This window comes from Leuresthes tenuis, unplaced genomic scaffold (assembly GCF_036924035.1).
Source record: "Leuresthes tenuis unplaced genomic scaffold, fLeuTen1.0.hap1 SCAF_14, whole genome shotgun sequence".
NCBI lineage: Eukaryota > Metazoa > Chordata > Actinopteri > Atheriniformes > Atherinopsidae > Leuresthes > Leuresthes tenuis.
Genome location: NW_027325368.1, coordinates 13,823,342 through 13,839,624, shown reverse-complemented (window position 1 = coordinate 13,839,624; position 16,283 = coordinate 13,823,342). Strand labels below are relative to the sequence as shown.

General features: G+C 42.0%; 1 protein-coding gene across 1 annotated transcript in view; it reads right to left on the bottom strand.

Moving 5' to 3' along the window:
* Window positions 1-16,283, bottom strand: part of cdh2 (cadherin 2, type 1, N-cadherin (neuronal)) — a 55,619-nt gene that overhangs the window by 20,227 nt on the left and 19,109 nt on the right. Inside the window, exon 3 of the mRNA XM_072363105.1 lies at window positions 318-526. Within this exon, the coding sequence (XP_072219206.1) occupies window positions 318-526 (209 nt within the window). The remainder of the gene's footprint in view (window positions 1-317; window positions 527-16,283) is intronic.

Below are 16,283 nucleotides of genomic sequence, written 5' to 3'. Positions count from 1 at the left end.
TAAGCGTTTCCTCTTTTGGATGATAAGGCTATAACCTCAGAGAGTTAAACTTTATTGGGAGCTATTCTGCATCTGCTCTTGCATGTTGAGTACATGTTTATGCTCCTTGTAAATTGACACATTAAGTTTTAATTAGCAAGTATCCATCCATTTTCATGGAGCACCTGCTACAATTTAGCGAAGTAGTCATCTGTGAATGCACAGTGCGCCTAATATGTAAAGGTTATTCTGTGTGAAGGCAAAACTGATCATTCAACCTTTCATTGGCAGTACCCACAGCAAGATCAAACAGGTCAGTGTGGTTGAGATGTATTCACCTGCGAGGAAGAAGTCAGCCTGACTTTGGTCACCCATTGCTGCTGAGTGGCGGTGTCACTGGCCTTGATCTGCAAAGGCGATGCAGGGAGCGTAGTGCGCTGAAGAGCCCTGGCAGCATAAACTACTCCGTCGGCCTCTATCCGAAAGTCAGATGGATTACTGCATTCAAAACGCAGCCCGCCGCCTCGACCACAGCTGACAAACCCCACTGCAAGAGAAAGGGACAGATATGAGCTTGAATTTATTGCAAAAGTAAAGTCAAGAAAAAAAAAAAAAAAACAAACAAACAAAAAATAAATACAGACAAAGGAAGTGGAAGACAGGCAGCCAGACAGAGGGTCCACAAAGGTTTTCTGATTCTCCTTCTCGCTCATACATTATTCACTTCAAGTTGTGCCCCAAAGGTATAACTCAAAACAGGTGCAGTGGAGGAGAAAGATAGAGGGAGAAAAAAACTTAAGAAAAAATGGGAAGTGCAATTCTTAAGAGCTATTAAAGAAAGAAAAATACAACAAAACCAACGAGACAATACATTCACAATCTTGTGTATAAATTACATCGATGTTCACGTTCTGCAATGTTAGGCTTTAAAAAAAAAAAAAAACAAATACACAGAATGTTTGTTTCTTTCTGTCTCTTTAAGTCTTACTACCATCTCGGGCTATTTCATGCCAACTTTGTCCCCTATGAGAAACAGGGATACCTCCTGTGGATGACTACAATCCCAAACTCCTCAATAGACAGATGCGAGTGTGATGTTTATTTCATAGGCAAGAGCACACAGAACTCCAAAACTCAAGGGTATCCATCCAGAACGGGTGGCTCATGGGGGGCTCAAATCCCACAGGTGGCTCAGTGGCAGCAGTACAACATCGGTTCATGTTACAACTCAGTGACAGTACAGTGCAGCCCATGTACCCCCTGCATGCATCCACACAAATACACACATACAGTACCTCACCAACAGCTAAGACTTTACACATCCTTTTGTATGGAAATGTTTCCTTGAAAGCCCCCCCTCCACCCCCTCTATGTTTATAGAATATAAAGATCACTATTTTGCCATATATCATTTGTATGGAGGTTCTGCTGAAGCCGCTATGAATTATTAAAGCAGTTGTGGAATTACTTTAAAAGAAAAACCTTGAAGGTGGGTGCCTAATCCTCCTTTGTGCTGCTACCTCAGGGAGGCCACTGATGTCTACAGAGCATCAAGTTCCTCCAGGCTTGAGGCAAGAATGCTGCCGACCAGCTTGAGGTCTAAAGAAAACCTCAAGTACACCACAGCCTACATGTATTAAATCTCTCAGAGATTAGAGTGGTGAATTTAAAACATTTCTTGCAGATGTTTTCAGCTGGAGGCTTTCGGTCCCGATATTGAACTAGTTGTAAATGGAAGTAAAATTACTTCCTTATAGGTAAAAAAAAATAAATAAATAAATGGAAAGGTTAACAGCAAAAAGTGGAAAAAGCCAGACGCGAGTACAAACCGGCGTACTTTTAAAGGTGAGAAGTTGAATGCAAGTGAAAGCAGAAGAGAGGGAGCCTAAAGGAGAGTTTGAGTTGAACAACAGGGCATCCTCCTGAATTAAGATATAACCTTGTTCTACTTTGTCAGAAACCATACCCTCAAACAACTCCTCTGCAGGGACCGTGTTTCTCATCCCACGACAGTCTGCTAAAAGATTTAAACAATGACAGGACGAGGAATCATGACCGCAAACCAGATTTCTCTCATTCAACCAATTGTTGTTTAAGGTGCGTGCTCAACATGAGAGAGACAGAAGTTTTAACAATAGACAGAAGTTCACAACACCTTTCGAGACTAGAATACACTTTATATTTACTATCTCCTTCCTGGCTTCTTTTGTCCAATTACCCTTGACCAATTAGGTTTTTTTTCCCTCTTTGAACCTGGCAAGGCTGACATCAGATAGATGACCGTCTCTCTCGCTCTGAAGGTTTTGCTTTAAAGCGAGGTGCCTGTAAACCAAAAGGCTTCAGGCAATCACCAGCCATCACATGTCAGGAGCAGAAACCCAGACGGATGAGGAATACAGAGCAAGAGACCGTCAAGAGAACTCACAATGCAGCAGAGGACAGTCCGTGCGTTAGCTTCACAAAGTTCAAGGCGGGATTTGTATGGCCTCCCACAATTTTCACAATAATGTTTAAAACAGAGAGACTGTATGAGGCTATTCTGCAAGTCCAACTAGAGTTGATACAATTAGTTGCTTAACAACTTAATGACACATTCATAATTCCGATGACTTCACAAAAGCAATTAAAAAAAAAAAAAACTTAGGGAGATTTATTGCAGCTGAAAAACTGCTATAAATAGATATGAGCCTGGTTAGTGCTTGTGCATGACTAAAACAAATTGGTATGTGTTTTTGGCAACCCCCCCCATCGCACTTTATTGAGGGACATTCCCCTCATTACTCGTCAAGAAGTAAAAGTAATTTAATATCGACTAGTTTGATGTTGAAGCATTCAAAAGACGATACGCATCAAGTACATAAAAGAGATTTTAATTGTTGACGATACTTTTTTGGTGAATATGCTCTGTAATGCGCTCGACCCCCCCCCCCCCCCCGTTCAACCTCTGCTCACGGTGAGCTCTAGCTTTCTCTAACATTGCCTGAAAATTTGCCATCAAGACTCCTCTAGAGGGGTTCCTCAACAGTCAGAACCCACAGCAATCACGTAACAAGCTCCCAGCTGGCATGACCATTTTCAATGAAAATGAATGGGAATGTCCGACAATGTGCCGACTCGTTTCTCAGGCCAGCTCCATTGGTTTATGAAGTCGCGGAAATATGTGGTCAGAGACAGTTGCAATTACCTAGATCTCGATGTATGGGTTTCACAAAGGTAGAGGACGGAAAGAAATCTTGGCTGCCACACCCCGTCTCGTGTAGACACGGGCACGACGATAAAGGCCTGAACTGGACAGAAATGCCGATGCAGCACAAGGGGGGCTGGGGGTTGGGGTTCAAAAAAAAAAAAAAAAGAGGGAGTTGGAAGGGGAAACGAGCACGTCAGCAGAAAGGCCCGTCCAAATAATGCCCTGCACCGGGGCCCAAAATTACCTCCGATTCAATGATCCTATTCACAGCCTGGATGCGACCCCCCCGCCTCTTGCTGGACAACACAAAAAACCCCTCTGACCTCTCCATAGTGCATGAGTGCCTCTCTATTGTCTGCTCATCACGTGATGACTCTAACTCAGACAGACAAATAGTTGGAGAGAGAAAGGCAGAGTCAGAGACATACAATTAATTTGAAACACGGAATGTGGGCTCCTCAACTCCACGGAGCACGAAAATAAAAAAAAAAAAAAGAAAAGTTCCACCGTCTTCATCTATAGTGTCTGCCTACCAAAATGCACAAGGAAGCAGACTGAAGGCTCGTCGAATGTGTTGTTGATGTGACAAGACTAAAACGTCTCATGTGAGATCATTCCCAACATCCCATCATTCATTCTGGTAAGTGGGGTCACCGACAGTTGAGAAATACTCCGCATAGGCGTTTCATCAGGAGCTGCAGATGCATACTTGCACAAACACCTCAGTCCCCCCTGCACCGCCACCGCACCCTGCCAAATGGTTCATCACCCCTGACAAAATGCATTACTAACAAATGAATGTGACCAGGTTTAGTACAGTGGTCCACACTTGGCAGTGAGACAATGCAATATGAAGCAAAGGTTTCCAAATGAATGTGCTGTGTGAGACATCCATGCCAGCACCACTGTTTATAAGACCCTGTTAAGCCCTGCTGGAGCTCGCAGTCTGCTACCTCAATTCAAACTGCTGTGATATGAAATTCTAATCCAGTCCAAAACTGGGGAGAACACATTAAATTAAGGCCAGCATTCTCCAACAGTGCGCAGACTCTTTGAGCACGACCACGAAAATACCCCTCACAGCATATTCTGTAATTGTCCAATTATTGCATAAATTGCTAAAAGCACTAATGGAACACAAAGTAAGATTGTTGCTTGCTATGTGTAATCACTCATGCATATGTTCTATTTTAGCACTGTGTTTTCTAATTTAAGGCCAGCATTATGAAAGCATATTTTACAGCTTCATGGCTGGTCTATAAAAAAAAAGACCCCAACACAACCTTTTCCTCTTCATTATAGCAATTTTCATATAAATACTTTACAAGTAAGACAATTATTTAAGTAAGCACCCCAATTTAGTGTAATGTAATGAGAAATGTAATGAGAAAGCACCATTGAATTAATTTTACTAAAATACCTAAACTACACGGGTCACTTACACTTAAGACTAAAAATGCTTCCCCCTCAAAGAAAAAAACAAACAAACAAAAAAATAAATAAAAAAAACAGCCTTGATAAACAGATGACATAAAGCCATATTTCCATTTTCCAAGAATAGGATATTCTTCAGAGATTCTAAATATTTTGTAGCTCAAGCTTAGATCTGGGAATGATGGCTTCTTTTTGCCAGACTAAGCCCTTGAAGGCACATTACTAATGCAATGCACTTCAAACACATAATATTCCATGCATTTATAGCTGGCTCTGAAATATGTAAAGCATTTACATGAAAAAAACATGTAGTATTTGTACCCAGTTAAGCATCTCTGGCAATTAGGAAGACTAAAGAAGAGTTGCATCAGTGCATAAACACACGTATTAAGCAGCTGGCCCATTTTTCTAGCTTGATTGCAATGACCAAACTCGTCGCACTTGGGTTTCTTCTTAAAAATGTCGGCTCAATTAGAGAATTGGAGAGAGGCACTCAAAAACATATTGATATTACCTTCTCTTATCGCAAACAAACACATTAGTAGACACAGAGAAACTGAAGTGCTATAAGCATCTGAAAAGCTAAATCCATTCACACTTGCTCAGTCGCAAATATTTTTAAGCTCCCCTGTTCCAGCAAAGTGTCCCTACGGAAACAGAAACCATTTTAATTTGCTTTGATGTACATTTTTCTTTTCTTTTTTTTCTTCAAATTCTTGCATTTCTATGGAATCTGCACATTTGGCCATTTGTTCTCCCAGGATACTAAGCCCCATCTAATAACTACTGTATTCTGAAGCCTACATTAAGCCAATAATTACCTCCTTTTTTCTTTAGGAAAGCCTAAACTTCTCCCTGGCACATTGTACCAGCAACGTTCTATCTAAGAAGTCAACTTCAGCAATCTCCAATGGTTGACCCATGCAATATCTCTCTCATTGTTAGACATCCCATTGTTACACTGAGCCGACAACTGTGACCCTCCCAAACTAGTTTTTGGTGTTTGCCTCTTATTCCAGTTGCACAACAGGGTTGTCGGATTTTAGTTTTAATGGGGCAGTATTTAGCATTTGAAAATCAGCGATATTCTTGTGTTGATAGTTAATGGGAAGAGCAGGGGAATATTACAATTACTTTCAGGCTTTGTTGGCTAAATTAAATGATTGTGTTTTCCAGTATGCTGACAGTTGAGCATTGTGTGGATTAACGTGCCACTGGAGCCGAGAACTGATAAGGCTAAGCTACATCCTTCTGCAGTTATCAGCACATAGCTACCAGGATTTTGTTCTGTGAGTTATTGAGACAAGCAGATTTTTTTTTTCCCTTTACACAAGCTTCAGGGACATTAAACTGACCACACTGCCAAGATGTCAAACACCAACTGGCGACACTGCTTTTCAGAATATAGGCACAATACCTACAGGTCAAGCTTGCAGTGAAAGCATTAATGTGCCAAAATGACTAAATGTGTAAAAATCTGGCAGCTTGATATGCTTTATTGCCCGAAAACGTCATTAATAACATCATTACTGTTATTAATGTTTCTCTGATCCTCCTCATTCTAGTACAGAGGACAAAAACGGATCCATTTTTAAAAAGTTAGAAGGTGTTAAGACTAGTAACTGTATGATGCTGTTAATTAGTAGGTAAATAACTATAATACCAAAACATTCCCCTGCAATCTGAAACTACATTCTGTGGGCTCATAAAGGTCACATGCCTCTGATGAATCTCCATAATCTAATTCACCTTATAACTGCAAAGAAAATAAACCAAATTAGTGTGAGGTGAGGGGCTGGAGGTGGGCTGGCACCGAGAAACGTTTAAAAATGTGAGAACAATAAGCCGCGTAAGGTGTTCACATGCATCAGCCTAATGTTTCTGTATTACAAAGGTCACTCTCTGTTGACCACACGCTGCTGTAATACACGTTTCGGTAAAATGCTCCACTGCACTCTGCGCACCTGTGCCTGCGATATCATGCTGCTGCTGCTACGGTGCCATCTCTGGCATTTTCCGTTTACAGGAAGTCAACTCGGCTTTGAAGTGCTACGTGGTTTGAGATGTGACCATAAATACGAAACATCAGACGCCGATTTCTTTTAATCTGTACGCGCTATTCTGCCGTTAGGAAAGCAAAGGCGACTTAAACCAAAGAGCTCATTGTGCAGCTTCAAATTTAATTTAAAAATGGAGAAAAAAAAAAAGATAGTTTGTTGTGAACCATCTATCACAGCTGTTTCATTAAGTTATGTCAAACTGTGATAAAATACCTCGCATAAAATAGATGCAAGAGTAGGTGTTACGCAGGTTGATTTGTATTTGGAAGTCAATTCTCAAAAGACAAGTATAAAAGACGAGAAGTCGACTGCTACTTTAGTTAATCACTATGAGGTCCCATGCCTGTGGCTTCAAGCTGAGTTGATGTTTTCTGAAGAGGGTGATCACGAGGGCCAGGCATTAAACTGCCTCAGTGCAACCTGCAATGGGACATTATCGGGTCCTTTGATCTCCGAAGCACAGACTCAAAGCTATTTAGTTCAGAGCCTTGATCATTTATGTCAAAATACAATCCTAAAAATCAAAGAGACAGAAAGAGAGGTAGAGGCCAGAGATGAGATAACCTCTGCCTACGCAGGTATTGCAAAACTTCTCGGTCCCAACAACAAAGCCATTCCCGTTGCTGACGTGTTGCTGAGAAAGGAGGAAATGAGCTATACCAGTATTTCTTCAACTAGCTGCTGTGTTGTTTGATTAGCTAAAAGTATGTAGAAGTAGTTATGGATTTAAAAAAAAACAAAACAAGAAACGGTTCCTTTATCATGTGATTCAGCATTCACAGACGTAGAAAATTATGATTCTGTCAAAACAGCTGATTGCTGAGTCGCTGCACTCCAATCTGCTGAAGAAGTAGCCCTAATGCCGAAGTCTCTGCGAGTCTATAACTTTGTCTACTTGAGAGTCAGAGTGGACTAACCGGTATCAACAGCACAATGAATCCAGAGAAACGGTGTTCCTCAGGCACTCATATTACAACCTGAGAAAGAAGTAAACTAAAACATTTTAATCAATAAATGGAGGTTTTACACTGAATCTGTACCCCTCGAGGGTCACAAGCCTTTGTGAGCCTGCAAGGTTGTGAGTCTATACGTGCCTCTGCATAAACTTGGAGGGTTGGGAGTCTGTGTCTGTGCTCCTATCTAGGGCAAAGTGTTTCGTTGAAATTGGTCAACTGAATGAGAACACCATAATAATGGCACCTAATGGCAAATAAGGTGGGGGGGCGTCCTGGCTAATCCGATGCCGTTTCTCACATATGCCAAAAAGAGAAACTCAGTCCTGCATCACTGTGACGCATTAAGCCATTAACAAATGAGGATATAACATTACAGCTAACATCAAAGCTAACATGAGCTACATAGAAGGAAACCACTAGTCAGGCTCTGTCAGAGGTGACGGGTGACGGTGTAGAGATAGAGTGCAGGCATAGAGGGAAGTACAGAAAGAAAGTGCAGTGCAGGGGTTGGGGAAGTGCAGGGAAGTGCGAGGATAGGAGATGCTCTCTGAGGAGCTGCGTCTTTGAGAGTTTCTTGAAGATAGACAGGGACGCCCCAGATTGAGTAGCGTTCGGTAGGTCATTCCACCATTGTGGAACACGAAAAGAGTCTGGATTGTCTTGAGCGTGGTGTAGGCTCTGCTAAACAACTATCCTGTGATGACCGGAGGGACCGAGTTGTGACGCAAGCCTTTGCAAGAGCATTCGAGTAGATGGGAGCCGTTCCATTAAGCACTTTGTAGGCTAACGTCAGTGACTTGAATTTGATGCGGGCGGCTTAGGGTAGCCAGTGGAGTTCAACCAACAGAGGGGTGACGTGTGCTCGTTTCAGCTGATGGAAGAACAAACGCGCCGCCGCGTTCTGGACCATCTGCAGAGGTTTCACAGCACAGGCTGGGAGGTCAGTTAGGAGAGCCTTGCAGAAGTCTAGGTGGGAGCTGACCATGGCCTGCACCAGGAGCTGGGTGGCGTGTTGGGTTAGGTACAGCCTGATCTTTCTTATGTTTAGCAACGTGAAGCGGCATGATGCTGGCTTGACGTGTGTATGACCTTCTTGCTGGATCAGTGGCATATTCAGCAGTAGATCGACCGTGATCCCCCGTTACGCCTCGGTGTTTTCCACACCTGACACGATGTGCAATAAAGTCACATCAGTACTGGCTCCAAAAGGCAAGTGCGAAGGAGCCTATTGAAACAGGCACAGAAGGTCAAGCCTGAATAATGTTTAGTTTAAAGACAGACAACTTAAATAACACTGAACCAGGAGAGCAGACTTTAATATCAAATGCAGTAAGAAACACATTGTTTTAATAAAACAGTAAACACATTCCATGACAGTTAACAGACAGACAGACAACAACCCACACACACTTAATTAAAACTAAGATTTGTACCGGACAAAGGTTGTGCAAATGAATGTTCAAGAAGACAAAGCTATTTCCCGGGAGATTGACCACAGAGGAAGCCATTTGTATGTTATCAGTTTTGATAAGATTAGCCAGTTGTTTATTAGAATGTGATTAAATTCTAACAAATTGCCTAACCTCATGTGTCAGCACTTGATTTGGAGTTCATTTAAAGCTGAAAGGAAGTCGTTCCAGCCGTCGTAAATAAAAAACCCCAAAAAAACCAATGTGTGACGGGGGTAGATGGCCCCGTCCTCAAAAGCATGCCCATGACATTATATTCAAACACCTTTAAGCTTTCATTACGCCGTGGTCAATGAGCCACGTCAACTGCGAGCCAAAGCAAACACAATAGCAGTGACACCATGAGTTATATTTAAGGCAGTTTTAAAGGATGATATGATATTTAGTTTTGTCTACGCATGGCTTCCTGCTATCCGTCCAGAGTATCATATTCACACATTCAAAGGCGAGTGGCAGTTAAGGCTGTCTGCATTAAAACAAAATGCATACGTTTGTTTTTTTCTTCATTTCTGCTCACAATATATATTTATAATATATACTGGCATTTACTTCTGCTTTATGCCACCCACTTGTTTTCAGATCACAGTCAGGTCTTTAAGCGTCAATACAATTTAGATGGGTAAGATGTGTAGAAACCTCCCCCTTTACAGTTGGCATGATTGTGGAAATGAGAAACTGAACAAAAGACGTTTTTGTGCTTGGCTGCAAACGTTCTGCTGTAAGGTTTCATTTTAATGTGGGGTGGGGTGTCTGTGTGGATTGGTTCATTGTTTCCTCCAGCCCCAAGAGGCCATTAGAGGAAGTACAGCTTTGCCTCATAATTCAAACCCTCAGGCTGCCAACTGGTTTGCTGGTTCTACTTCCTTTTAGCTTTGTCTGTGCGCCTTTAGTCTGTGCTTGACTGATAGCTCCCCGATGTGCCTCTTTTTAATTTGTTTCAACTCTGATGGCCTCAACAAAATTCATGGAAAACTCCACCTTGCAACAAAAAGGTGGAATCTAACTCGAACCAATCAAACGCTGCAGGAGACAGACCCCGGCAAACATGATTAATATGCATTTATGCAAATTAGGCTGGAACCATATTCTTTAGCAGTGATGACTCAATATTAATAGACAAGTCAGTGATTGCTAATGAAAAGGGATTGATACATCTCTACCTTTATAGGAAATGAAACTTGTGCCTGTTTTGCATAGCTTTGATGTCAATCAAACCCATATGTAAATTACTAGCTCAGGTAAAGACTGACACAGTCCACTGCATCCAATTACAATCCCCACTACATGCACAAGCGTGCCCTTTTTGTTCAAGTTCCCCCTTTCTTTTTAATAAGAACGCATATAATCAAACATATATTAAACAATCCCCCCCAAAAAAGAGCTGAAAGCAGTGTGAGACAGTTTTTTTTTTTTTTAAATTTCCTTCAACAGAGAATGTCTGTTGAAGAAATATGTTGGAGAACAAAACTGATGGAATTGCTTATACTCTGCCTTTCACTTCAGAAAAGTCCGGGCATGAGGAGAAACAGGGAGAAGGCATGTGAATTGTACTTGGCCAGAAAACAAAAGCAGCAAACAAAGGGAGATGAGGCCGGCAGCCTCTAGAGAAGACTTATACCGCAAGATTAGTGCAGCATTCAGTCTCTCTCAAGAAACAGAAAAAGAACTTTCTGAATATCTGGTGAAAAACATACATGTCAAACGGTCAAAACAACAAATTGTGAGTTTTATAAATGTAGAAAAAAAAAAAAAAAGGAGCAATCCATTAATATGTTCGTGTAAATGAAATAGGTTTTTAATTTAAAAGAAAACATGATGGTATGAGGAGAAAATGAGGAGGGGCAAACTGCATTTTTCCAAAGAGGTCTTAAGGACATTTTAATGGTTATTTTTCAAACTAAAAGAGTCATTATGGGAGGTAGACCGTTACAGCCACAGTTGTCAGCCATTGCCCTCATTTCACTTACTTTCAACTATGCCGCACACACTGGAAATATTTCTAGAGCCCATTCATAGGAGCAAAAGAAACCAACGTATGGATGTCAGGGTTACTGCGTGTAGAAAGAAGAGAAAATGCAAAAGGTGGGTGGGGGTGGGGGGGTCTATCATCAAAACAATGACAGCAAGAGAGAGAAGCTTCTTTAAAGAGATTAGGGCAGCTGCCAGTTCAGAGTATGTACATTTGTCATTGCACATTTGAATCAATACATGTCGAATTCAGCTTGAAACGCCATTATCCGATGCTTAAAGAAAAAGATGAAAAATTCACAGAAGAAGGATTAAAGATAAGTCCAATGTTACACTCAAAAGCTTTCACATCAGCACAGGCACATGACAGCTTGTTATGTGCCGCTTCAGTCAAAGAAAGCAAACGGAGAGCAATACAAGCATCCGTATGAATACAAAAACACCGTCTTAGTGTGTCAAGTGAGACGAGCTCCTCTCTTTGCACTGCGTTGATTCCTGGAAATATCAAACCACGACTGAGATGCATCTTGCTGCTAACTCACTTTAACCTGTTTGACCCCTCCTCCACGTGCAGTTTGTACTCACACAGATCAGCTAAGTGGAATCAAAAAGGAGGATGCGGGAGTTTATTCTGAGGATGGCGACTAGTATTCGTCTGCCAGGCAATTCAAAGCCATCTTAGGGCTTTATCATAATAAAAAGAAAAGCATTCTGATTGCAGCTAGTAGCCTATATGTGCTGCAGGAGACACAGCTATTTACACGTTGTCTTTTGCAAACATTCTGTGTAAAATCCAGTGTCCTTATTGACCGCTGTGACACTTTTTCCCTCCCTGTCTTCCTCTGTCCTCGCATGCTAACAGCTGCTCAAAGTAGCTGAGGCATCAGGTGTGAACAGTTACTCTTGGCGTCGGGCCAGGACAAAAAGTGTCTCCTCTCACATCATGCCTTATCTGTGTTGTAGAGCTTCACCATGTGTGGAGCTCGGCTGTGCTGGTGGACTCTGTGAGAGCGGAGCTTTCTTGTTCCCATGTAATCAGCTGGGCTGAGTGGGTTAAGAGAGGGGATCTGTGCAGCTGTGCTTTATTCCAGACACAATGACTCCCAGATTAAGGAAACTGGGAGGAGGGAGGAAGGGAATAAACTATCACAGGGAAAGAGGAAGGGGGGGGGGGGGGATTGGGGTCCAAACACATCTGTCCTCAGTTTGTCTGCAGCTATAACACCAAACCACAAGCAGGCCATGTACAAATCTGTCTCTGCTTGGAAAGGCCGCCTCCAGAAATGTTTCCAGACCACGGCTTTTTAACACGAGGACTCGTGGGAATACTCTGTCGCCTGTCGGTAATAGCAACGTTTATCAGGGTCACTAACATTGACAGTGGTGGCACAAACAAGCAGGTGGCACAAACATGTGAATGAGAGTAGAAAAAAAAACGCTTCTCAGGCTGCCATGTAGTCTCTGCTTCCAGATCGGCTGCTTCTGAGTAACACACCAATGAAATATGCACTTATCTGGTTTTAATGTGTTGATATGTTCCTTTAAAATGCCACAACGGTGATGAGTCATCACAAGACGCAAAGATTTTTGGTCACAAATACACAGCAGCATCTTTTAAGTTTCTTTTTAAATCTCTTTTTTTTTCCCCTATACTTGTGCACAACTGTCAAATTTCCAAAACACAAAGTGGTCAAGCTGCCTTCGCCGTTCACTGCCCATGAGGAGAGCAGGGTGGAAAGAAATAAGGTGCTTTGTTTGGTCGGCGCTGTCCCATCATTGTGCTTCAGTAGAACCCTTTCAGTCGTACAAACAAAATAAAATAAAGCACAGAGTCAGTGTTATGCAAACAGAGGCAAGATTCACCAGGAAGACATCCTGCTGCCACTGGAGCTTATTCAAAAGCTTCTCTATCCCCCTTAGAACAGCTTATGCATAGGGAGTGATTAAACAACAAATCGCACTGCAGCACCCTAATCCAACAACCAATTCTTGATGCATCTCCCCGCTTGTCTTTTCTTCCCCGACGTATATACAAGAGACGAGTTAATTCTCACCGCCATCCAGCATGACTTCCACAACAACGTGGTGTGCAGAGGCTTTCCTGCATAGCTGGAAAGATTGTTCCTTTCCTCCAACAAACTTGAAGAATTCTAACAATGTTCTTTCTGGACACTGAAATCTGCTTCTTTTTTTTTTCTTTTTATTACTGGTGAAAGGTCAAAAGGTGGATAAAAACTGGCAGAGCTTGGCCAGCAAGCACACGACACGGGCAGGATACAGTACTGCTTTTTTTGTTGTTGGAAATGTTTGTGAGGATTAAATCATTTCAGGTGGGCTCCTATTTTCCTTTACACTTCTCTCTGCTTGGCCTGCAGGTAGAAGAACAGCAATTCGCAAGACTGAAATTGAACCTATTTTTTAAAGTGCATGAACGGACCAACGGGAGTGATTGGGCGGGGGGGGGGGGGGTGGGGTGCATATCCTGGTCTGTGGCTGGTTTTATTGCTCCGACTGCTTCTCATCTGAGGTGGTTCTCTCTGCTTATCCACATTCCTCTGATTCACTGGAGTGGGCATAGGAATTAAGTTTTTTTTTTTCTTTTTTCCAGTGGCTTAATCTCATTACTTTCATTGGCTGATAAAACTCTGTGCTGAGAGTAAGCTTATTATTTATTGTTCTGAACAAAGTGCGTCTGCACCAGGTGTGTGACCGACCTCAGATGAATGCAGGGACTCAGACGATCGGACCAGGGGTCATAATAACCTTTTTCTTTTTAAATTATTTTGATGTTGTTCATATCATCTGTGGTCAGGGTACAGCACAGCTGCTTATGAGCCAATGTGATCTTCACCGCTACTTTATTTTCTCTCGGACCACACAAGACAGATGTGGCAATATAAATGGACACTCGAGATGTACGACCTCATATCTCATATTATATGAATTCAATAACATGTGTCTATTGCACTGCATGCTGCTGATGAGAGCAGTAAAACAAACTTTAATATCACAGTGTGTTAGAAGTGTTAATGATCAGCACTGCGAGCAGTTATGCTGTAACTCACTGTCGAGGATCACGCCACTGACCGCGTGGACTGCAGTTCTCAGGCCAACGTCATGCATGACTTTCCCAAATGGGCACAGCTCCCGTGAATAACATTCAGTTGGTGTTTTTTTGCTGTTCTTACGTATCTCTGCAACGTCAGAGAGAAAGGGGAGCCTAAAGAGCCCAACAACAACAGATTCACGCTCTTATTTTTCCTGAGGAAAGCATAACCGCTTCTGACAAATTATTCATCAATCGGCGTGCGATTTGTCATCAGATGGAAAGTAATTGGTTAGCAGAAGTAGGGCTTTTGGCAAGGCTAATGAGTGCAGCAGAATATGGCAAGCATGTCATGCTATGAGATCACAGACTGCTGGCCAGCTGTGTCTGCTGATGCAGATGAAACCTTTCAAGTTCTTCAAACACATGGTTTGAATCAAGTGCGTTAAATTCATACAGAGTTCGAAAAACGAGCAAAAGTCTCACAGATTTGACAATGCTGGATCAATTAAAAGCACTGTCCGTGCATCCCAAAACGCATTTTCAGATGCAGCAATGCTAACAAAGCGCTTATGCAAATACATGGTTACAAACAAATAACTGCTGTATGGTGGATTATAATGGACACACCATTGTAGAGAGTGTCGCTGTAACCGAACATTCAAAGGCACAGATTTTCCTTAATAATGAGGAGCTGAAGCAGCGGAACAGGCGCATTCCACAAAAAAAATGGAAATTATAGAGGTTTGAATTAAATACAACTACAGCCAGAGCTCATTTCTATTAGCATAGGAAGTTATTGTGTGAATTGTGTAAAAAAGAAAAAAAAATTAATTTAACCAACAGCTGTCAATCATGCTCAGCTAATACTTTAGCTTATTGGGTATGAAGGCCGTTCCTACTTTGAAATGCATTACTTTGTATTAAACAACATCTCTGCACTGTGCTAAAATCAACATTGGAGTGGGGAACAGGTTTAAAAAGACAATGCTGAACTGTAAAAGCCATTAAGTCCAGCTGTCTAACTCCCATTACTTATGTGTCAAACGGGGTGCCGTTACATTCATTAACAAGGCACACAAAAAGAAAGGGGACGGCTCACTTTCAGTCTGATTAAAGCAAACAAAGCAAAATCTTAAAAGTTCCCTCGTTTTTCCTGAGAAAATGGGAACAACTCATTAGCCTTTCGCTGCACACTTCTTTCCCACTGACACATTTAAATCTACAGGTCTTTGCCACTGATTCAAATAAACGCCGTTAGCAGCCCGTTGGTAATAGCTTTCATTTTCTTTGTTGTTGATAATAAAGTCATAACAACAGCCAGGTTACCATGCTAAACATACTAGCAACTCCCTGTCTGCTATTTGAGGAAAAGTAAATCTTGGCAAAATTGCTAAGATAACTAGTGTTCAGTTCATACACAGCAACTTAGTTAGAACCCATAAGGGGGAATGAAATTAATGTGTCCTCGTCATGTTTATGCTGCGAAATCGATGGTTAGGATAGCTGGTTAGCTGTTATACTAAGATACAGTACGGAAAAGGGTGTGTTTATGAACCTCGCCATGTTCCTTCATCTTGCGTTCCACAACCCCCCATCCTTTGTGCACCCGGACAATAACAGTGTTTGAGGAGGGGCACTTGCATGGTTGATGGGACAGCTCTGGTTGCCTTCCCAACCACTGCGTTTTAGCACCATATAGAAGAAGCTTAGTTAGGTGAAAACATGCTCTCCTGCCTACATTTGAATCCACACCAATGGAATGCCTCAGGGTACTGAATGTTGTGAGGTAAACACAATAAAACTCAGGAAAGGGAATCTAAAAAGACAATACCCACTTTAACATATAAACTAGACTTTGCAACCTTATTATTTTTTGGTGGAAATCAAAAACACACAAACTTCCACTCATAACTGTATCATTCCTCTATTCCGTGCACTCATTTACATGATGTGGGCGTAGAAGGGTCAAAAATCATCCACATCTCAAATCCCTTTGCGTACAAGCTCACAATGGGCAGGAGCTGAATCCTTGTAGCCTTGCGGCAAAGGGATGAGTAGCTCCTCCCCTTGGTGCTCCGTGCCTTCATCGCTATTCCCGTCCCTTCACAACATCCTGTTACACACAGAGTTTACCGTTTGAAAAAAAAAATCTTACTGTCTGCGCTGTAACCTGAAGCGGTC